General features: G+C 43.3%; 2 protein-coding genes across 4 annotated transcripts; one reads left to right on the forward strand and one right to left on the reverse strand.

Annotated features, from left to right (window-relative positions):
* Positions 1-76: 76 nt before the first annotated feature.
* On the reverse strand, positions 77-3,549 carry LOC115174602 (NADH dehydrogenase [ubiquinone] 1 beta subcomplex subunit 1). Its single transcript, XM_029733297.1, has 3 exons — positions 3,297-3,549; positions 484-628; positions 77-257 (listed from the first exon to the last, which is right to left on the reverse strand). Exons 2-3 carry the CDS (start codon positions 621-623, stop codon positions 221-223), a joined length of 177 nt encoding a protein of 58 aa, XP_029589157.1. The 5' UTR covers positions 624-628; positions 3,297-3,549; the 3' UTR covers positions 77-220.
* On the forward strand, positions 2,901-21,732 carry LOC115174600 (cleavage and polyadenylation specificity factor subunit 2-like). Of its 3 annotated transcripts, none has more exons than XM_029733293.1 (15): positions 2,901-2,994; positions 4,005-4,170; positions 4,411-4,570; positions 4,747-4,852; positions 4,969-5,098; positions 7,287-7,402; positions 7,606-7,793; positions 8,261-8,551; positions 13,521-13,621; positions 13,868-14,071; positions 14,364-14,519; positions 15,098-15,320; positions 15,777-16,115; positions 20,503-20,637; positions 21,149-21,732. In XM_029733293.1, the coding sequence occupies exons 2-15, from the start codon at positions 4,022-4,024 to the stop codon at positions 21,239-21,241; spliced, it is 2,391 nt and encodes a 796-aa protein (XP_029589153.1). In that variant the 5' UTR covers positions 2,901-2,994; positions 4,005-4,021; the 3' UTR covers positions 21,242-21,732. The 3 variants fall into 3 exon arrangements, with proteins under 3 accessions (XP_029589153.1, XP_029589152.1, XP_029589154.1); XM_029733292.1 differs by lacking the exon at positions 2,901-2,994 and adding an exon at positions 3,533-3,676 and having other exon boundaries at positions 21,149-21,731; XM_029733294.1 differs by lacking the exon at positions 2,901-2,994 and adding an exon at positions 3,726-3,831.
* The last annotated feature ends 1,376 nt before the right edge of the window (positions 21,733-23,108 follow it).

Here is a 23,108-nt window from a genome sequence, read left to right on the forward strand (position 1 = left end):
GTGTGTGTTGCTAATGTCCAACTTTGCCTTACTGCTATAGTTGTGTATACTTAAATCACAAATGAATGACTAGAGGTTAAGATGACAACAGGACATGTTTATTGGTTGATACAGTGACTGAAACGTATCGGGGTGCTTGATTTGAAGACCATCCAGAAAGTGTAAATCACACAACAGGAGATGTGACTAACGCACAATAAATATTCCAAGACAGGTGGGTCTACTTCCAGGTGACTTCCTCGCCAGGCTTCAGCTCCCTTTTTATAGGGGAGAAAATTCAGAGAACCATTAGAACCCACTTAGATTATTGCTAAGAATGTATGCTTTCATATGTCTAGATACTGTCATGCCTGATTCACACTGGGACAAAGCCATACTGGCCTGGTTTCACATCCACTAGTTGCTTGAAAAGAAAAATCTGCCAGCACAGTATGGTTCGCATCTATAGTGTCAGTGTGTGGGTGCTGCAAATCTATAACTTACCTGCTGTACAATGCGCTTTTGTTCCTGAAAGCGGTCAGCTTCTGGTCCTGTGCTCTGTCCATGTAGATCCCGATCACAAAGCCAAGGGGGACAAATATGTTAACCCAATGGTCACGCATCAGGGCAGCAAAGTTCACCATACTTCCTGTTGGTGTCAAAACACACATTTAGTTTACTGTATGCAACCAAATTGTACAACAAATATTTGGTGCAGCTATAGCTGTGTAGCAGCATAAGTGTTTCTATTGTCAATTTCATAAGCAGTTGGTAAAGGATGAACGTCATAACATTTGGCAATCAATTAGCTACAGTGGTTTCATCTAGCAAATTTGTCAAATTGCACATTTGCTAAATTCTAGTAATAGCTACAGTACCAGCCAAACGTTTGGACACACCTACTCATTCAAGGGTTTTTATTTTTACTATTTTCTACATTGTAGAATAATAGTGGAGACATCAAATAAGAAATAACACATGGAATCAAGTAACCAAACATTTTTTAAATCAAAATATTTTATTTGAGATTCTTCAGTAGCCACCCTTTGCCTTCATGACACTCTTGGCATTCTCTCAACCAGCTTCATGAGGTCGTCACCTGGAATTAATTTCAATTAACTGGTGTGCCTTGTTAAAAGTTAATTTGTGGAATTTCTTTCCTTCTTAAAGCATTTGATCCAATCAGTTGTTGTGACAAGGTAGGCTTGGTAAACAGAAGATGCCCTATTTGGTAAAAGACCAAATCTATATTATGGCAAGAACAGTTCAGATAAGCAAAGAGAAACGACAGTCCATCATTACTTTAAGACATGAAGGTCAGTCAATCCAGAAAATTAAGAACTTTGAAATTCAGTCGCAAAAACCATCAAAGTGCTATGATGAAACTGACTCTCATGAGGATCGTCACAGGAAAGGAAGACCTAGAGTTACCTCTGCTGCAGTGGATAAGTAAATTTGAGTTACCAGCCTCAGAAATTGCAGCACAAATAAATGCTTCAGAGTTCAAATAACAGACACATCTAAAGATCCACTGTTCAGAGGAGACGGTGTAAATCAGGCCTTCATGGTCAAATTGCTGCAAAGAAACCACTACTAAAGGACACCAATAACAAGAAGAGACTTGCTTGGGCCAAGAACTACCAGCAATAGACATTAGACCAGTGGAAATCTTTCCTTTGGTCTGATGAGTCAAAATTTGAGATTTTTGGTTCCAACTGCTGTGTCTTTGTGAGACGCAGAGTAGGTGAACGGATGATCTCCGCATGTGTGGTTCTCACTGTGAAGCATGGAGGCGGTGGTGTGAGGGTGTTTGCTGGCGACACTGTCTGTGATTTATTTAGAATTCAAGGCACACTTAACCAGCATGGCTACCACAGCATTCTGCAGCGATATGCCATCCCATCTGGTTTGCAGATCGTGGGACTTATTTGTTTTCAACAGTACAATGACCCAACACACCTACAGACTGTAAGGGCTATTTGACCTCAACCCAATTGAGGTGGTTTGGGATGAGTTGGCCCGCAGAGTGAAGAAAAAGCAGCCAACAAGTGCTCAGCATATGTGGGAACTCCTTCACACTGTTGGAAAAGCATTCCAGGTGAAGCTGGTTGAGAGAATGCCAAGAGTGTGCAAAGCTGTCATCAAGGCAAATGGTGGCTACTATATACTTAATTTTATTAACAGTGTTTCATCCATTGATCCTAAGAGAAAATGATAGAGAATATGGTTTAGTTGCCTTTATTTACTTACCCCACAGCTAGCATTAGCATCAACGCTATTGAAACAATGGGAGTGGTAGGGCCTATGGCAGGATGCTTCAAAAAGCATGCCCAAAAACCAAATGTTATGTGGTCCTCTGTTGCTCAGTTTTTAGAGCATCGCACTAAAAGGATAGTGGGTTGGAGTCCCGGAACCACCAATACTTAAAATGTATGCTCAAATGACTAAGTCGCTTTGGATAAAAGTGTCTGCTAAATGGTGTGTGTATGTATGTATGTATGTATGTATGTATGTATGTATGTATGTATGTATGTACACATACACAGTACCTTCGTAAAGTATACAGACCCCTTGACTTTTAACACATTTCCACAGCCTACCATTGAATATGTACCCAGTATGGAACAGAACCAAGAGTCTGCAAAGCTGGCATCAAGGCAAAGGGTGGCTATTTGAAGAATCTCAAATATAAAATATATTTTGATTTGTAAAACACTTTTTTCGGTTACTACATGATTTCATAGTTTTGATGTCTTCACTATTATATTACAATGTGTAAAATAGTAAAAATAAAGAAAAACCCTGGAATGCGAAGGTGTGTCCAAACTTTTGACTGGTACTGTATACCAGCTGGTTACCTTAGCTAATTTGTGTCCACACAACTGCTATCAGCAAATATTCAATTTCTGACAAGAATGAGTGTATTTGCTCAAATCTAGAAGTAGCTAGCTATATCAGCTGGTTACCATAGCTAGTTTGTCTCCACAACTGCATCAGCAAATACATTCATTCCAGGTAGCTACCGGTAACTATTTTTTTAGCTAGCTATTAGCTATCGTCAACTATAGTTTAAATCATTAGCATATCTGTGTTATTAATCTAAACCAGCAAGCTAGCTCACCTTCATGGACTCAATAGGACCAGCTAACATCGTTAGCTAGCAAGCAATATGCCTCGGTTCTTCCCATAATAATTCTACAGTATGTTTAAATTGTATTATATACATTTTAAGTATTACACTGCTACATAAATACTTATAACGACTTCAAACTAATAAGTAATTTATAGGAAGGCATTAAAAAAAAGTGACATTTTACCTAGTCTTGGCCTTCTACTTCTCTTGCTCAGAGGACGTTGGACCCTACCAACTGCTCTAAAATGGTGTTGTTGAATCTTTAAAAAATATTTTTAATTCAATATGCCTTGAACTTCAGAATATTAGAACATTCGTCTGGGGGATAATTTCAATGTAAAAAAACGGGTGCTTTCTTCTTTGAAAATAAAAGTTATTCTATTCACGATGCGATAAATATGATTTGATGGTACCTCCCCAGTGACCTTTCACATTTTCAGCGGCAAGCTTCCGCTTCGTTGAAAGACGTGTTGACCATCGTTGCTGAAAATGCCATAATGTTAGACTGTTCATGTTATTGATTTCTTTGCTCAATTTTTGTGAAATCTTACATGGCACTTTATGGTATGTTACTCTATGGCCCATTTTTATCGGACAGTTAGTCTGATGGCCAATTTAGCATGCTAGCTAACGTTAGCTAGTTTGGACTGCAAACATACAATAGGTAGCTTGGCGTCTCTAACTAGCTCTGTATGAAGAATAGTGTTAATAATTGCAGTGTAAGTGTATCATGTCCATGTACCATTCATGGACCATGTCTGTTCACATTTTTATAAAGATCAGACCTGCAGACTTGTTCGTCGTCAGTCATATTTTCTGCATGTGAAAGTGGATCGAAATATATAGCCATCTTGTTGATAACTAGGTAATGGTCTGTGTCTTGTCCCTGTAGTATGACAGCTGAGGAGAATGACTTCTATTATCAAACTGACCGCTGTGTCAGGGGTGCAGGAGGAGTCTGCCCTCTGCTACCTGCTGCAGGTGGATGAGTTCCGCTTCCTCCTGGACTGTGGCTGGGATGAGAGCTTCTCTATGGACATTATTGATTCCATGAAAAGGTAGAACACACATAATCTAAGCCAGTAGTTCTCAATGGGGTACTTGGTAAGACTCAGAACATAGAACTACTGATTGGTTACACATGAAGGGGTACATGTGCAGAGCAAAATGTGATTGGAGGTACGGATTGAGAATCACTGATCTACGCAATCTAGACATTGTCTTTGATTCCTGAAGTCAACAACTAGAACTTATCCATGTCAATCAGATCTCTTACGGGCCATTGCCCTTTTCAATAGGTATGTCCACCAGGTTGATGCAGTGCTCCTCTCCCATCCTGACCCCCTGCACCTGGGGGCTCTGCCCTACGCCGTGGGCAAGCTGGGCCTCAACTGCCCCATCTATGCCACCATCCCGGTCTACAAGATGGGTCAGATGTTCATGTATGACCTGTATCAGGTAAGGGCAGGAGTGTGTTAACCCGGTCCCAGATCTGTTTGTGATGTCTTGCCAACTCAGCAGGACAGCACAAACAGATCTGGGACCAGGCTAGGTGATGTCCTACACCCGCTTGAACAAGAGGTGACAGTGCACTGTAAAACTATTCTCACAATTGGGATCTGTTGCTTTGGTAGTCGCGCAACAACACTGAGGACTTCAACCTGTTCACCCTGGATGATGTAGACTGCGCTTTTGATAAAATCCAGCAGTTGAAGTACTCCCAGATTGTAAATCTGAAAGGTCAGTAAAACATGTATCAGTCTTACATAATGATTGAATGATCATATTTCTATTGAGTAACCTCCTTGTTATAGCTGAAACACTGGTTCAATCGACCTTTTTACTTTTCTGGACAGGGAAAGGACATGGTCTGTCCATCACTCCACTTCCTGCTGGTCACATGATCGGTGGGACCATCTGGAAGATCGTGAAGGATGGGGAGGAGGAGATTGTTTACGCGGTGGACTTCAACCACAAGCGAGAGATGTGAGTAGAGACTGGATAGAGCATGTTTATTTTGCTGCTGAACCTTCAAGGTACAGTACAAGACCAAAAGTATGTGGACACCTGTTCATCGAACATCACATTCCAAAATCATGGGTATTATTATGGAATTGGTCGGATCAATTTGAAACGGCTGTGCGGCAATAATGACCTGACCTGTGTCCCATAATGAACCTGCATTTCATATAGAACCTGGCTAATAATGACTGGCCATCTTTTAAATTAGCATGTCCTTGCAGGGCTTGACATTCAGGTACACTACATGATCAAAAATACAGTGCCTTGCGAAAGTATTCGGCCCCCTTGAACTTTTTGACCTTTTGCCACATTTCAGGCTTCAAACATAAAGATATAAAACTGTAATTTTTTGGGAAGAATCAACGACAAGTGGGACACAATCATGAAGTGGAACGAAATTTATTGGATATTTCTAACTTTTTTAACAAATAAAAAACTGAAAAATTGGGCGTGCAAAATTATTCAGCCCCTTTACTTTCAGTGCAGCAAACTCTCTCCAGAAGTTCAGTGAGGATCTCTGAATGATCCAATGTTGACCTAAATGACTAATGATGATAAGTAGAATCCACCTGTGTGTAATCAAGTCTCCGTATAAATGCACCTGCTCTGTGATAGTCTCAGAGGTCCGTTTAAAGCGCAGACAGCATCATGAAGAACAAGGAACACACCAGGCAGGTCCGAGATACTGTTGTGGAGAAGTTTAAAGCCGGATTTGGATACAAAAAGATTTCCCAAGATTTCCCAAGCTTTAAACACCCCAAGGAGCACTGTGCAAGCGATAATATTGAAATGGAAGGAGTATCAGACCACTGCAAATCTACGAAGACCCGGCCGTCCCTCTAAACTTTCAGCTCATACAAGGAGAAGACTGATCAGAGATGCAGTCAAGAGGCCCATGATCACTCTGGATGAACTGCAGAGATCTACAGCTGAGGTGGGAGACTCTGTCCATAAGACAACAATCAGTCGTATACTGCACAAATCTGGCCTTTATGGAAGAGTGGCAAGAAGAAAGCCATTTCTTAAAGATATCCATAAAAAGTGTTGTTTAAAGTTTGCCACTAGCCACCTGGGAGACACACCAAACATGTGGAAGAAGGTGCTCTGGTCAGATGAAACCAAAATCAAACTTTTTGTCAACAATGCTAGTTTGGACTGTCAATGCTAGTTTGGACTGAAATAAAAACAGATGATGTAGCTGTACAATTCTAAATCTCAGCTCTGGGAAGTCTGTATGAGTAATAAAGGACACAGGTCCTCGAAATGAAAACAGGTACAAGAGAACAGTATAGGCTCAGAGTACAGTCCAAACAAAACATTATGTTTGGCGTAAAAGCAACACAGCTCATCACCCTGAACACACCATCCCCACTGTCAAACATGGTGGTGGCAGCATCATGGTTTGGGCCTGCTTTTCTTCAGCAGGGGCAGGGAAGATGGTTAACATTGATGGGAAGATGGATGGAGCCAAATACAGGACTATTCTGGAAGAAAACTTGATGGAGTCTGCAAAAGACCTGAGACTGGGAGGGAGATTTGTCTTCCAACAAGACAATGATCCAAAACATAAAGCAAAATCTACAATGGAATGGTTCACAAATAAACATATCCAGGTGTTAGAATGGCCAAGTCAAAGTCCAGACCTGAATCCAATCGAGAATCTGTGGAAAGAACTGAAAACTGCTGTTCACAAACGCTCTCCATCCAACCTCACTGAGCTCGAGCTGTTTTGCAAGGAGGAATGGGCAAAAATTTCAGTCTCTCGATGTGCAAAACTGATAGAGACATACCCCAAGCGACTTACAGCTATAATCGCAGCAAAAGGTGGCGCTACAAAGTATTAACTTAAGGGGGCTGAATAATTTTGCACGGCCAATTTTTCAGTTTTTTATTTGTTAAAAAAGTTTGAAATATCCAATAAATTTCGTTCCACTTCATAATTGTGTCCCACTTGTTGTTGATTCTTCACAAAAAATTACAGTTTTATATCTTTATTTGAAGCCTGAAATGTGGCAAAAGGTCAAAGTTCAAGGGGGCCGAATACTTTCGCAAGGCACTGTATGTGGAGACCTGCTCATCAAACATTTAATTTCAAAATCATGGGCATCAGTATGAAGTTGGTCCCCCAACATATTGTAAATCTTTCTTCCAGCCACCTGAATGGGTGTACGTTGGAGTCGGTGAGTCGTCCCTCTCTGCTCATCACAGACTCCTTTAACGCTACATACGTGCAGCCGCGTCGCAAGCAAAGGGACGAGCAGCTTCTAAGTAAGTTAATCAACTCTCACTCATGTGTGCAGTAATGCTATCCTGATCACAAATATGTTTATGCTGTCTTGCCAACTCCTGTGGTCACTGTCACGTCATGGCCATGGCTAGACAGCACACACATATCTGGGCCCAGGCTACAGTAATACCTATTAGTTGAATATTAAAAAAATGTCTGATCCGCCAATCATTTCCCCCTTCAGCCAATGTGATGGAGACGCTACGCGGCGACGGCAACGTGCTGATTGCCGTGGATACGGCGGGCCGTGTGCTGGAGCTGGCTCAACTGCTGGACCAGATCTGGAGGACGAAGGACGCCGGGCTGGGGGTCTACTCTCTGGCCCTGCTCAACAACGTCAGCTACAACGTGGTGGAGTTCTCCAAGTCTCAGGTCTCGGCCACACGCATACCCTTTTCATTACATGGTCACACACTACCAGACAATCTTTAAAACACTTTTAAGTGTTTGTTTCAGCCTGCCTGCAGTGCCAGATTGGTGGGGTTTGCACTTTTGGGATGGTTCCATTGATTCAGTTGCACCATGCAAGCTCAGTGAAGCAGAGCTAAAGTATTTGAAAGATCTCATATAATATTTGAACCCAGGTCTCTAGCTCACTCACCAGGAGGAGATGTGATCAACTTTGTGCCAATGTTCACTTTTCAATAGTGTTCACTGCTCGGTCATACACTTTGTGAAAAGTATTACAACGATTGCCTTTTGTGGGATGGATTTAATCTTTTTCACAATGTTGTTGTAACAAATGGCGCATGTCCTGCTAATATTGTGTGATAATCCTGTCATTGTAATAGGCATGTTAACAAGAGACATCAATCTGGCTGTTATATTCTCCCCTACAGGTGGAGTGGATGAGTGACAAGCTGATGCGTTGCTTCGAGGACAAGCGCAACAACCCCTTCCAGTTCCGCCACCTGTCCCTGTGCCACAGCCTGGCAGACCTGGCCCGCGTGCCCAGCCCCAAGGTGGTGCTCTGCAGCCAGCCCGACCTGGAGTCAGGCTTCTCCCGCGAGCTGTTCATCCAGTGGTGTCAGGAGGCCAAGAACTCAGTGATCCTCACCTACCGCACAACGCCCGGCACCCTGGGCCGCTACCTCATCGATAATCCCGGGGAGAAGATGCTAGACCTGGAGGTGAGACTAGGACAGGGATCGGCAACTAGGTTTGGTTTCGGGGGAATTTTTCTGGGCTAATACTCAACGGGTCAGAACATAATTAGTATAATAGCAGCCCAATTCATAGGCCTACACTACAAATTGGACACCATTGGTCCAATGCAGCCATTTTTATCTCAATATCAAATAATTTCTGGGTAACAATAAGTACCTTACTTAGAGTGTTTTGAATTAAAATGGTCAAACAGAAACAAAAATAGTTTCTTAGCAAAGGGCAATTTCTCAAGCAAGAATTTTGCTATGATTGTCTGGGAATGGTCTGAGTAGGGAGGGGAAGACTGAAAATGTGCTGTTATTGGCAGAGAGGTTTGGAACGTTCTTCTGAGTCTATTAACTAATTTGCCGCTTGGTGATGTCACCATTGAAGGCCAAAAACTCCATCCCACCAAAACATGAATAAAGTTTGAATCAGCTCTTACACTAAAAGGGCATTATCATCATTTTCACAATTTCACAGTATTATTCCAACCTCGCAGTGTAGAAATGTATATAAAACATCACGATTTTGACTGCACTGGGCCTTTAACACATCTGGTTAGTATAATGAACATTAATAAACGCAACATGCAACAATTAAAAAAATGTTATTGAATTAAAGTTCATATATGGAAATCCATCAATTTAAATATATAAATTAGGCCTTATCTATGGATTTCAAATAAAAAATGTATTTGTCACATACACATGGTTAGCAGATGTTAATGCGAGTGTATTCCCATGACTGGGAATATAGATAGCTTAAAAAAAGGTAGGGGTGTAGATCAGAGAACAAGGCAGTATCTGGTGTGACCATCATTTACCTCATGCAGTGTGACACTCCTTTGCATAGAGTTAATCAGGCTGTTGATTGGGGCCTGCTCTTCTTCAATGTCTGTGCGAAGTTGCTGTATATCAGCTTCCAGGAATTGTGTACAGATCCTTGCAACCATTGGGCTGTGCATTATCATGCTGAAACATGAGGTGATGGCAGCTGATGAATGGCACAACAATGGGCCTCAGGATCTCTGTCACGGTATCTCTGTGTATTCAAATTGCCGTCAATAAAATGCAATCGTGTTTGTTGTCCGTAACTTATGCCTGCCCATACCATAACCCCACCACCACCATGGTGCACTCTGTTCACAAAGTTGACATCAGCAAACCACTCGCCCGCATGTCCCCCATACAGGTGGTCTGCGGTTGTACAGTCGGATGGATGTACTGCCAAAACTTCTAAAACGACATTGGTAGCGAAATTTACATTCAATTCTCTGGCAACAGGTCTGGTGGACATTCCTGCTGTCCGCATGCCAATTGCACCCTCCCTCAAAACTTGAGACGTCTGTAGCATAGTGTTGTGTGAAAACTGCACATTTTAGTGGCCTTTTTTAATGTCCACAGCACAAGGTGCACCTGTGTAATGATCATGCTGTTTAATCAGCTTATTGATATGATCACTAACAGGGATGTAAAGAAATTTGTGTACCACATTTGAAAGAAATAAGCTTTGAGCGTATGGAACATTTCTCGGATCTTTTACATTTCAGCTCATGAAACAAGGGACCAACACTTTACATGCTGCTTTTTATATTTTTGTTAAGTGTCAATTCAATGACAATAACATAATCATTTCTATCTGATTACACTGATACAATCAACAAAGTCTTTACTAAATTTGTTTTTTTTAAATGTATTTTTGTGCGTTGATTGGGGAAAATCATCTTGCAATCAAGAGAATGTCGCTCTCAAAACAGTTTAAGGGAAGACTGGGCACAGAAATATGCATTCTTACCATATTTCTCCAATGTCAAACCAGTGTCTTTTTTGCAACGAAACTGTTGCCGTTTGCAAATAATGAAGTCTGGGACGTCCTTATGAATCTTAGCATGGTAGCCTACTTTCAAAAGTTAACTTTCCACCCAGACAGCATCCCGACAGATGCAGACATTTTTTTAGCTTAGAGTGACAGGATAGCAAATTCCATTTTTTTTTGGTCTATTTCGAATATAGGTCGTATCACAGCTTCAAAATGTCATAGAGACAAACCATATGCATCAGTCAGATATTTTGCATGCATTTTAAAAAGCTTGTTTGTAAGGTAAGGCATCAGTGTTGAGCATCGTTATAGAACGCTTTATGTAATCAGGGTCCTTTTTTATTATTTCATTTCAAAATATTAAGCTAACAATAGGGAGGGTATCCCTTCTGTCCTTTTCTTTAACAAAGGATATGTCATACACTCACATACCCCCCTCAGTTGAAGTCCTGCTTTAAACCGAACACTCCAAGCCCTTCACGGACACGGAGGTATTTAAGGAGGGAATGGTGACAGTATTGGAGGATTTGGCTACCGACAAATCTATGGAAAGCATAAATGCGTCTGTCAAACAGGTAGGCCGACTCTGTATTTCTTAAATAGGAAGAAACGGTCGAATTCAAATGAAGAAAATGAATTACTCAAATTACTTTCAGCCTTATTCGCTGTCCAGCTCAGTTGATTGTAGGCGGCCGCCGCTTCACGTTTCATTACTAGGCTTGTCACGATTCCCAAATAGTACAAACAATAGGATACCAGGCCGAGGATCACGATACCGAGTAGTATCGCGATGCCATGGTGGAAACAAATCGGTGGCCTAGCATCCTGTTCACCCCGTGCCCCGGGCGCTTGTTCGCGTTTTCTAAACCTCCAAAAACCTGTCACTGAAATTCACACTTCTACTCAATACAACACATTGAATTTAACTTCACACTGTTAAGTGTATAATATAATACTGCATAGAATGACTCATTTGCCAATATTTGCAAAGGCATACCTGTGATTTGGCTGGAGGAATGGGAAGAAGGAATATGGGATGGCATCAAACACATAGAAACCGTGTTTGATACCATTCCTCCTATTCCGCTCCAGACATTACCACGAGTCCGTCCTCCCCAATTCAGGTGCCCCCAACCTCCTGTGATATACCTGCATAATGATCTGCATGTCATTGTGTCAGTGAGGAGAACATACTGCATAATGATCTGCATGTCATTGTGTCAGTGAGGAGAACATACTGCATAATGATCTGCATGTCATTGTGTCAGTGAGGAGAACATACTGCATAATGATCTGCATGTCATTGTGTCAGTGAGGAGAACATACTGCATAATGATCTGCATGTCATTGTGTCAGTGAGGAGAACATACTGCATAATGATCTGCATGTCATTGTGTCAGTGAGGAGAACATACTGCATAATGATCTGCATGTCATTGTCAGTGAGGAGAACACTGCATAATGATCTGCATGTCATTGTGTCAGTGAGGAGAACATACTGCATAATGATCTGCATGTCATTGTGTCAGTGAGGAGAACATACTGCATAATGATCTGCATGTCATTGTGTCAGTGAGGAGAACATACTGCATAATGATCTGCATGTCATTGTGTCAGTGAGGAGAACATACTGCATGAAACCATCTTTCCTCTTCAGTTAACACAAACTCACAACACTCTCTCTCTTTCACAAGCACACATACACACACTGCTTCCAATTTTTCAAACGTTAGACACCAAACAGAATGTAAGGAATACCAGAAATAGATAGCTGTTTGATATAGTTTAGGCTTACATTAGTTAGGCCTTGTATGAATTATACCTTTTGAAGTAGAAGACCCTTTTCCTTTCTTCCTGTGCCAATCAAATCTGCCTAAATCTTTTGTCAAGTTACCAGGTTGTTAGCTTGCTAGGTAACATGACTGAACAACATTGTTTATCAAACCAATAATTAACGACCCTGGATTAGTTTAAAAAGGCCCGCGTCATGGTTTGTGAAATGATATAAAATGCGCGCGAATCCCGATAGAAAGAATAAAAGGCATCTGGTACTATGGGTCTTTTTTTTATTTTTATGTTTAGGCTAGAGACAAGCCTATTTCTTTGCTGTAAAGCTGCGAACATGCTTGTCGCAAAGCGGTGCTCCAGTTCCCCTGCCTGACACTCCGAGTCTGCATGACAGTGAACTTGCAAAGTCTACTCAGACTGGTCCGTGCTCTGTTATAACAGGCGATGAAAGGATACAATGTATCAGCTTTGCGCACTAATCCAATGTAACAAATGTACAATTCTAACAACAAAATATTCATAAGGGTCTGGGTCTGCATCCCTGCTCGCCATCGCGGTTAAATTATATTGGGGGGGGGGACTGATGGAGGAATAGACGCGCGCAAAGAGCGGACAGAGTGAAGCAGGTGAGTGAGCATTAGTAAGGGATGCGGCTGGCTGTTTCCAGCTGACACAGGTGATATGCGCATGGAAGGGAAGTGGATATTGGACCTGCATATACAAGTGTCTGTTGCTTCAATTCAACTGAATTTATAAACCAAACTAACTTTATAAAATGTTATAACCGGCACCAGCAGGTTCTTAATATCGGTAGGGCTGAACAAGTTGGTAGTATCATATGAAACGGTACTACAGTATTCTATAATGTTATTGTAAGTGTCATGACGTTTTGGTACCTTGATATTACACCATGGTACCGGTATACTGTGCAACACTTTTCAGCACAACCTAGCTCGTTTGCCTTATTAGTTGACTGTCTCTTGCGCTCTCTCTCCTCATGGATTGAAGTTGAAATGTATCTTCTGCATTATTTTGGTGGGGTAACTTCTTCTTGGTACATTACATTTGGATCCGATACTTAAAAAAACAAACATTTTATGCATAATTAATATGGGGGGGCTTTGGGGAACCCAAAAAATAGAAGAGCAGCTATGCGGCCATTTTGGCTCAGAGTGATAGCTTTTTGGATTTATTTATTTTGGTGCAGCATCTCCCTAGGGCTCTTCCTGTCTCTGTTTCCGTCTCAACTCAAGCGTGGAACAGCTTGATGTGTCACTGGCATTCGCACTGTTCCTTCCCCCCCCCCTTTTTTTTTCTCCATTTCATTTTCTTGTCATGTTGACAGATTAGAAAACGGGTGAAGCTGGAAGGCAGGGAGCTGGAAGAATACCTGGAGAAAGAGAGAATGAAGAAGGAAGCTGCCAAAAAACTTGAACAAGAAAAAGAGTGAGTCACTGACACTGTTTGTGTTTTGGGCCTCAACTTATTTACAATATTTGGGCACCGTGAATACTATTCCCAGACGTGGGTATTGTTCTGTGTGTGTTACGCGCATGTGTGCGTGGAGGACGTACTATACGGATTCATGAAGTTGGTCTCCGGGAATGAAGAGGTTTGTTTTTGAGATGAAGAAACACAGCAAGATTGTGTGTGTGTGTGTGTGTGTGAGTCTAATATATTTGTGTCTCTCAGGGTGGATGTGGACTCCAGTGACGAGAGCGACATGGAGGATGACCTGGAGCTGCCGGCGATGGTGAAGACCAAACACCACGACCTGATGATGAAGGGAGACGGCGTCCGCAAGGGCAGCTTCTTCAAACAGGCCAAGAAGTCCTACCCCATGTTCCCCACCCACGAGGAGAGGGTCAAGTGGGATGAGTACGGAGAGATCATCAGGTACTGTAGTCATTAAACTATTACCCTTTTCACACTAAGGCGCTGATCCAAACTGAGCTGTGCTGACCCGGTTATGCATCAACCATAGATGCTGGACAAGGGAAATATCAGCGCCAGTACAGTTCGGTTGGCACAGAAGTGTAAAAATGCTCTACACAGACTGTCTTTTACCTCGGTAGAACCTAGAAATCGAAACATGAAACCCGTTTGAATAATGAACTATGCATTGGATTTTTTTGTTGAAGCAGAGCTAAATTCACACGATGATGTATTAATTAATGACTGTCTCCAGACCGGAGGACTTCCTGGTACCGGAGCTCCAGGCCACAGAGGAGGAGAAGAACAAGCTGGAGTCAGGCATGGCCAAAGGAGATGAACCCATGGACCAAGACTCCTCATCCAAAGTACCCACCAAGTGTACCTCCACTACAGAGAACCTAGAGATCAAGTAAGTGGGCCTACCCACCTAAATTGAAAGCAGACTTCTTCAATATGATTCATATTTATATTGTAATGATTTACAAGGAATACATAGTGCTGAAACGTACATTTGGGATTTTAATTATCCTTGTGGATATGCCAAGACTCTAGTTATTTTAATTTGCGCAAAATATTAAAAGTACCTTAGTATTTTTCTCTAATATTATCAGGGACCCCCTCTCAGGCAAACCGGCGACCCACCCCCATCATACGTTAGCAAGAGAAAAAACATTCACGTGTCTTTTCGTCAAGTGAATGATAATGGCATGTAAAAGTAATCTTTTTTATTCTTATTTATAGCTTTGGTAGATCGTTTTTTTTCATTATTTTGATCTCCCCACATAATTGTAATAGGAAGTGTAAAATCTAACTGCCTATTAGCTAGAAAGGTAACTCAAACACATTTTTGAAAATAAGAGGTCTGCGGACTGCCGGTTGAATACCCCAGATAGTATTTTTTTTACATCGCATTTAAAGTGACTATCTTAATAATTAATATTTAAAATATTGAGAAATTATAAATTCTTATCTGATCATACTGTGCAGAGCCAGGGTGACGTACATCGACTATGAGGGGCGTTCGGATGGCGACTCTATCAAGAAGATCATCAACCAGATGAAGCCGCGGCAGCTGGTGATCGTGCACGGCCCTCCCGAGGCCAGCCTGGACCTGGCCGAGTCCTGCAAGGCCTTCACCAAGGACATCAAGGTCTACACGCCTAAGCTGCAGGAGACTGTGGATGCCACCAGTGAGACACACATCTACCAGGTCAGTCGGGTTATAATTTTACACAAAATGCCATGCTAATTTAAAATATATGAATGTGAATAATTGACATAGAATGTTGTGTTATCACAATTCACCAATCAGAAAGTTGATAGCTTTAGTAACTGTAACTAATCTAACCCAGGTCAAGCCATCTTAGAATTCTCAACTTGACAATGGGTCAATTTGGTATAAGGTTTATAATAATAATATTATAACATATGCCATTTAGCAGACACTTTTATCAAAAAGCGAGTTACAGTTGTACGTGCATAAATATTACGTACAGGTGTTCCTGGGAATCGAACCCACTATCTTGGCATTACAAGCACCGTGATCTACCAACTGGGGTACAGAGGACCCAGTTAAGCAGTTTGTTTGTGTGCAGAAACCTTTTAAATGTTAAGCTTAAGCACTTTCTGTCATATATACATGGAATATTTTCTTCTTCCTCCTCAGGTGCGGTTGAAAGACTCGCTGGTGAGCTCGCTGCAATTTTGCCGCGCCAAGGACACGGAGCTGGCGTGGATCGACGGCGTGCTGGACATGCGCGTGGTCAAGGTGGACACGGGCGTGCTGCCCGAGGAGGGCGTGGTGAAGGGGGAAAAAGGAGCCGGCGAGGAGGCCGTGGAGGACGGCGAGCTGGCCATGGACGTGACCCCCGCTGACGACGGCACCACAGACCATAGCGTGGTGGCTCAGCAGCGCACCATGAAGACGCTGTTTGGCGAGGACGTGCGCGAGCCGTCGGAGGAGAGCGACGTCATCCCCACCCTGGAGCCCCTGCCCGCCCACGAGGTGAGAGAGCGAGAGATGGAGGGGAAGAGGAGATGTACTGTAGCGAGAGATACTGCGGATAGACTGAGGGGAGGGCAGAGAGTAGGGGAGGGTTGGCTGTAATCTCTTAGTTCAGACAAAGGGAGAGAGGAGATGTAAAGAGGGTAAGATAAGGTTGCTTTGTTCTCAGTGAAAGAGGATGGGGGAGGGCTGACCCCGAGGGCGAGGGAGACGGGTGTTGATCCCGGGACCATTTTTATTCAGAGAGGGAAATGATAGGTTGAGTGGTTCCTCTCTAGGTTTCTTCCTAGGTTCCTGCCTTTCTAGGAGTTTTTCCTAGCCACCATGCTTCTACATCTGCATTGCTTGCTGTTTAGGTTTTAGGCTGGGTTTCTGTACAGCACTTTGTAAAAAGGGCTTTATAAATACATTTGATTGATATGACAATAGACACAAAGAGCAGCAGAATGCACAGGAAGAAGGCTAGCCTGTGGTTAATTTAGCAACAGAGAGAAGGGAGTGCACGTTGAGGGAAATTATTGATAGTTACATATCGCAATATTATTTTTGGATGATATTATATTGATATTTGACTCTGTATATAAAGTAACATCTATTTGATTTAGCTGGATAATGTTAGCTAGTGCTAGTCGGCTGTACCTGCGCCAAATTTTTCATCCAGTAGCTTGTTCTCCATCTTCTTTTTAAGTAGTTTCTCTGCAGCAGACATATAGTGAGCAATATGTTTGGGACATCAAATCGCAGCAAAGTCGCAGTATCAAATCGCAATACATATAGCATTGTGAGAATCACAATACGTATGGTATCGGCACAGAAAGATCGGGATAATGTCAGATTGTGAGGTTCCCAGCCCTAGAAAATATATGGTTAGGGTTCTACAGAGTCCACAGTCAATAGAGTCAAGCTGATCTGAGATCAGATGTAAAGAAGCTATTACATTTACGTCATTTAGCAGACGCTCTTATCCAGAGCGACTTACAAATTGGTCCCCCTACCTCTGCGGAAGCACAGTTCCCGCTCAGCCCAGTCAAAACTGTTCGCTGCTCTGGCACCCCAATGGTGGAACAAGCTCCCTCACGACGCCAGGACAGCGGAGTCAATCACCACCTTCCGGAGACACCTGAAACCCCACCTCTTTAAGGAAGAGGTAGATATAGATGTACTATTGTACATCTAAAAAAAATAGATATAGATGTACTATTGTAAAGTGGTTGTTCCACTGGATATCATAAGGTGAATGCACCAATTTGTAAGTCGCTCTGGATAAGAGCGTCTGCTAAATGACGTAAATGTAATGCCACCTTTCCAACAAGTTAGTATATCAAATTTCTGCCCTGCTAGAGCTGCCACGGTCAACTGTAAGTGCTGGTATTGTGAAGTGGAAGCGTCTATTACCAACAACGGCTCAGCCGCGAAGTGGTAAGCCTCACAAGCTCACGGGACCACCAAGTGCTGAAGCACGTAGCGTGTAAAAATCGTCTGTCCTCAGTTGCAATGCTCTACCGTGTTCCAGACTGCCCCTGGAAGCAACGTCAGCGCATCAACTGTTTGTCGGGAGCTTCATGAAATGGGTTTCCATGGCCGAGCAGCTGCATACAAGCCTAAGATCGCAAGATGCAAAATGCCAAGCGTCGGCTGGAGTGGTGTAAAGCTCGCCGCCATTGGACTCTGGAGCAGTGGAAACACGTTCTCTAGAGTGATAAACCATGCTTCACCATCTGGCAGTCCAACCGACAAATCTGGGTTTGGCGGATGCCAGGAGAGCGCTACCTGCCTTATTGCTTAGTGCCAACTGTAAAGTTTGGTGGAGGAGGAATAATGTTCTGGGGAAGTTTTTCATAGATCGGGCTAGGCCCCTTAGTTCCTGTGAAAGGAAATCTTAATGCTACAGCATACAATTACATTCTAGACGATTCTGTGCTTCCAACTTTATAGCAACAGTTTGGGGAAGGCCCTTTCCTGTTTCAGCATGACAATGCCCCCGTGCACAAAGCGAGTTCCATACAGAAATGGTTTGTTGAGATCGGTGTAGAAGAACTTGACTGGCCTGCACAGAACCCTAACCTCAACCCAATCGAACACCTTTGGGATGAATTGGAACTCTGACTGCGAGCCAGGCCTAATCGCCCAACATTAGTGCCCGACCTCACAATTGCTCTTGTGGCTGAATGGAAGTCCCTGCAGCAATGTTCCAACATCTAGTGGAAGGCCTATCCAGAAGAGTGGAGGCTGTTATATCAGCAAAGGGGCGACCAACTTCGTATTGATGCCCATGATTTTGAAATGAAGTGTTCAATGAGCAGGTGTCCACATTCTTTTGATAATGTAGTGTACCTGGATGTCAAGCCCTGCAAGGACATGCTAATTTAAAAGATGGCTAGCCATTATTAGCCTGGGTCTATATGAAATGCAGGTTCATTATGGGACACAGGTCAGGTCATTATTGCCGTGAAAAAATTGGTGCGACCAAACCATGTGCTGATGCCATCAACTGAAAAAGTTTGATTCGCACCAGTGCCACAAGTGCAAAAAGTTTGTCTCGAGCCCTGAACAAATCCAGAGTCCAACTGATCTGAGGTCAGATTTACCAATATATAAACTGTATGGTTGTGGTTCCACAGAGTCCATTCAGTTCAACTGATCTAAGATCAGAGGTGGGTTCAATAAGGTAAATATTTTGAACTTTATCTAACACATTTGTTTTGTGTTGGCCATGAAGTTGTAAAATTTTGCTAATGTTAGCAAAAAGCCTGAGAAGGTAGTGTGCAGCGAATGTACGTGTCTGTTTCGGATCTAAACTGCCACTACAAATAATCAAATCAAAGTTTATGTAGACCTTACAGTGAAATGCTTACTTACGGGACACAATGCAAATAGTCCGTTAGCCATTTGATTACCTGTTCAGAAGTCTTATGGCTTGGGGGTAAAAGCTGTTGAGAAGCCTTTTGGCTTGCGGTAGAAGAGAGAACAGTCTATGACTGGGGTGGCTGTGGTCTTTGACCATTTTTAGGGCCTTCCTCTGACACCATGTGGTGTAGAGGTCCTGGAGGGCAGGCAGCTTAGCCCCAGTGAATGGGGGCGTGCTCAGTCCTCCTTTTTCTGTAGTCCACAATCATTTCCTTTATCTTGATCACGTTGAGGGATAGGTTGTTATTCGGGCACCACCCGGCCAGGTCTGACCTCCTCCCTATAGGCTGTCTCGTTGTTATTGGTGATCAGGCCTACCACTGTTGTGTCGTCTGCAAACTTAATGATGGTGTTGGAGTCGTGCCTGGCCATGCAGTTGTGGGTGAACAGGGAGTACAGGAGAGGACTGAGCACGCACCCCTGAGGGGCTCCGGTGTTGAGGATCAGCGTGGCAGATGTTTTGTTACCTACCCTTACCACCTGGGGGTGGCCTGTCTGGAATCCAGGATCCAGTTGCAGAGGGAGGTGTTTAGTCCCAGGATCCTTAGCTTAGTGATGAGCTTTGAGGGCACTATGGTGTCGAAAGCTGAGCTGTAGTCAATGAATAGCATTCTCACATAGGTGTTCCTTTTGTCCAGATGGGAAAGGGCAGTGTGGAGTGCAATGGAGATTGCATCATCTGTGGATCTGTTTGAGCGGTATGCAAATTGGAGTGGGTCTAGGGTTTCTGGGATAATGGTGTTGATGTGAGCCATGACCAGCCTTTCAAAGCACTTCATGGCTACAGATGTGAGTGCTATGGGTTGGTAGTCATTTAGGCAGGTTGCCTTAGTGTTCTTGGGCACAGGGACTATGGTGGTCTGCTTAAAACATGTTGGTATTACAGACTCGGACAGGGACAGGTTGAAAATGTCAGTGAAGACACCTGCCAGTTGGTCAGCATGTAGCCATGTAGGTTTTCTATGACTTGTAGTTGGAATAGCAAAGTCATTTGCAGTTTGATTATTTCCTCTAAATGCCACAGTAATCCTTAGAAAATATTTTGTTTCATGTTTCACCGTAGCATTTTTGAATGTTCATTCAAATTGTTTCTAAGGCTGCATTTACACAGGCAGCCCAATTCTGAGCTTTTTTTTCACTAATTGTGTCTTTTGACCAATCAGATCAGCTCTTTTGCCAGTAAATGGGCAAAAAATCTAACATAGTCCTTAGAGTCATACTGATCTGAGGTCAGATGTACATAAACTGTATGGTTGTGGTTCCACTAATCCACATAGGATGCGTTTACACAGGCAGCCAATTCTGATATTTTGGCATGACCATGGCAAAAGAGCTCATCTGATCAAAAGACGAATTAGTGGAAAAAAATATCAGAACTTGGTTGCCTGTGTAAACGCAGCCATAGAGTACAACTGTTCTGAGATCAGTTGTATATAATGTGTTCTGGTTCTAACCCATACACACCCTGTCTAACTCACAGATCCCAGGCCACCAGTCGGTGTTCATCAACGAGCCGCGCCTGTCCGACTTCAAGCAGGTGCTGCTGAGGGAAGGCATCCAGGCTGAGTTTGTGGGAGGAGTGCTGGTGTGCAACAACATTGTGGCCGTCCGCAGGGTGAGTGAGTCCGTCTGTCTGTCCTTCTCCCCAGCACACCACAGTACAGCCACAGTCATTCATTTAGTTCATTCAGCTCGCTTTGACCGCGTAAGCCAACCCCAGCCCTGGCCTGCTTCATGAGAAAGGGGAAATGGGGTCCAAAGGTTGCGTGGGGTAGCATGTTTTTCAGCAAAAAGCTGTGACTGTGCCATCCAATTGCAGACCTCTATTATATATGTATGTACCTATTATCTAACTTTAATTTAATTGAAAACCAATTCTTATTTATTTACAAGAATTCTCTGGGGAAGGAACGATGACGCAGGATTAAACAATCCATTTTACTCAGTTGGCAATAAGTAGTTTGTAGACTGAAGGGGCAACCTATGTGTAAAGAAACCATTTCTGCTGCGTACTAAAGTCAGCACCACTCCATCTCCACATCTATTTGTGGATGTTAAAGGGGGGTAAATGGTTGTGACTATGCGTGACCCCTCTAACCCTTGTCCGTATCCCCCCCCCTGTACAGACGGAGGCAGGGCGCATCGGCCTGGAGGGCTGCCTGTGTGATGACTATTATAAGATCCGCGAGCTGCTCTATCAGCAGTATGCTGTGGTATAGGAGAGACGAGCGGCCGCGGAGACGGCGTCGGCCGTTACATGATCACACAGAGACATTCCATTTGGGAGGAGAGAGAGTGGAGAGGAGAGCGGACTGTACCCAGAGGACCACAGTGTTCTAGGTGTTCTCCACACACAGGCTACCTGAGCTCCCCTCGAGCATCTCCAGCTGTTTAACTTCCAACCGCTGTGTTGATTTCTCCTTTTTTACCCCCTTTGTCTGTTTACTGTTATTTTTTTATTGTGCGTCTTTCCCCCCGCAGTGAGAGACAGATGGGCTCTCCCTTAGTGACCTCTCCTTCATGCGAACACATGATGTGCGAACCAACGGTAACCCTTAGGGTCTTTTTTACTTCTCCTCAAACGCCCTCAGCTCTGGAGAAAATACACCACACACTCGCTGGAGAGTGCCAACATCACTTGACATAGGCTGAAATGGTTTCTGTTTTTTTTGTTTTCTACAACTCATTAAATTACATTTTTTGAACAATTTAATTGGTTTGTGTCATATATATTTGCTGTTGGTTGAGAGGGGAGCCAGACTTGTATATGTACTGTATGTCGGTCATTTCAGTTAATGTTTCAATGAGGGCAATTTTGAATGGGAATTCCAGTTTACTTCCTGAATTGTGTGAATGGAATTGACCCTGACTGTATGTAGTATCATTTTAAGGGGCTTTGCTCTACTGTGCTGCTGCAGTTCTGGTTTGATAACACTAGATGGAGACATTTTTCTGCCTCTTCCTCCCTCTACCTCTGTCACACACAGCAGCAATTCCAGGGTTGAGAGATGACGTTGTCCCTGCAGTGATATCTTGGGAAATTAGCATAATTCACTCAGTTACGTACATAACAAGGTATAATACTTAATTCTCTAATGTTTATATTTCAGGTAACTGAAATTAGGTTATATAGTTAAGATAGAGACTGAGAGGAAAGTGAAAATGTATTTAAAATGGCTTGCTGATTTGGGATATCTTCTAATCCACATATAAGGTCAATGTTATTATCCCTGTGAAGTTTAAATTCACCATTGTCTCAGGAGACTGCTTGGGGGGAGGGGGTGTCCCAAATTGCCAAATTAACCAGAGCCTTATGGTGAAAAGTAGTGCACTATAATGTGAGTAGGGTGGTGTGACTGTGATGATGCTAAGATGGAGGGGGGGGGGGGTGCGAAGCAGCCTTTTTCTCCTCGGCTGCGGTGTGTCATTGGCTGGCTGAAGTCCGCTGCTGCAGCAGTGGTGGCACATCGTCTCAGCCCATTACGCTCACAGACGGGCAGACAGTCAGTGTTGTGCGAATCCCCGGGGTGGCCCCTCGCCTAGCCACCTTACCACATGGGCAGTTGTGGTATGTCACTGCCGTGGCTCAACCCACAACAAAGGACGCCCCTACCATACACACAATCTTTCTCTCCTCTCTCTCTCTCTCTCTCTCTCTCACTCACTCACTCACTCACTCACTCATATATACACTACACACACTCAGTGACCTATCGGCATGGGTCAAAGCACCTCCCCTACCATACACACAGTGACATCACTTCACCCTCAGTCGTTGTCGACTACCAAACTCTGCCCAACCTATGGCCCCGCAGCCAGTCAGAGTATGGTGGGCCACGAACGTTTTAGTCTGGGCCGACCCGACGAAGCGAGTGGACGGTAGGGAGAGGGGGATCATGCACATGAATGGATGGAGGGAGTTATAGGCATGAGCAGCATGGATGGCTGGCCCACTGATGCGCAGCTAGGTTAGTTTTGTACAGAACAGTTGCGTAACATATAGTTTTGCACTTTAGAAACATTAAAATTTAAATGCCCCTTTTTATAATCCATGGCACAGGCACACACACACAACATTTGCGGCAG

Source organism: Salmo trutta, chromosome 35, assembly GCF_901001165.1.
Source record: "Salmo trutta chromosome 35, fSalTru1.1, whole genome shotgun sequence".
NCBI lineage: Eukaryota > Metazoa > Chordata > Actinopteri > Salmoniformes > Salmonidae > Salmo > Salmo trutta.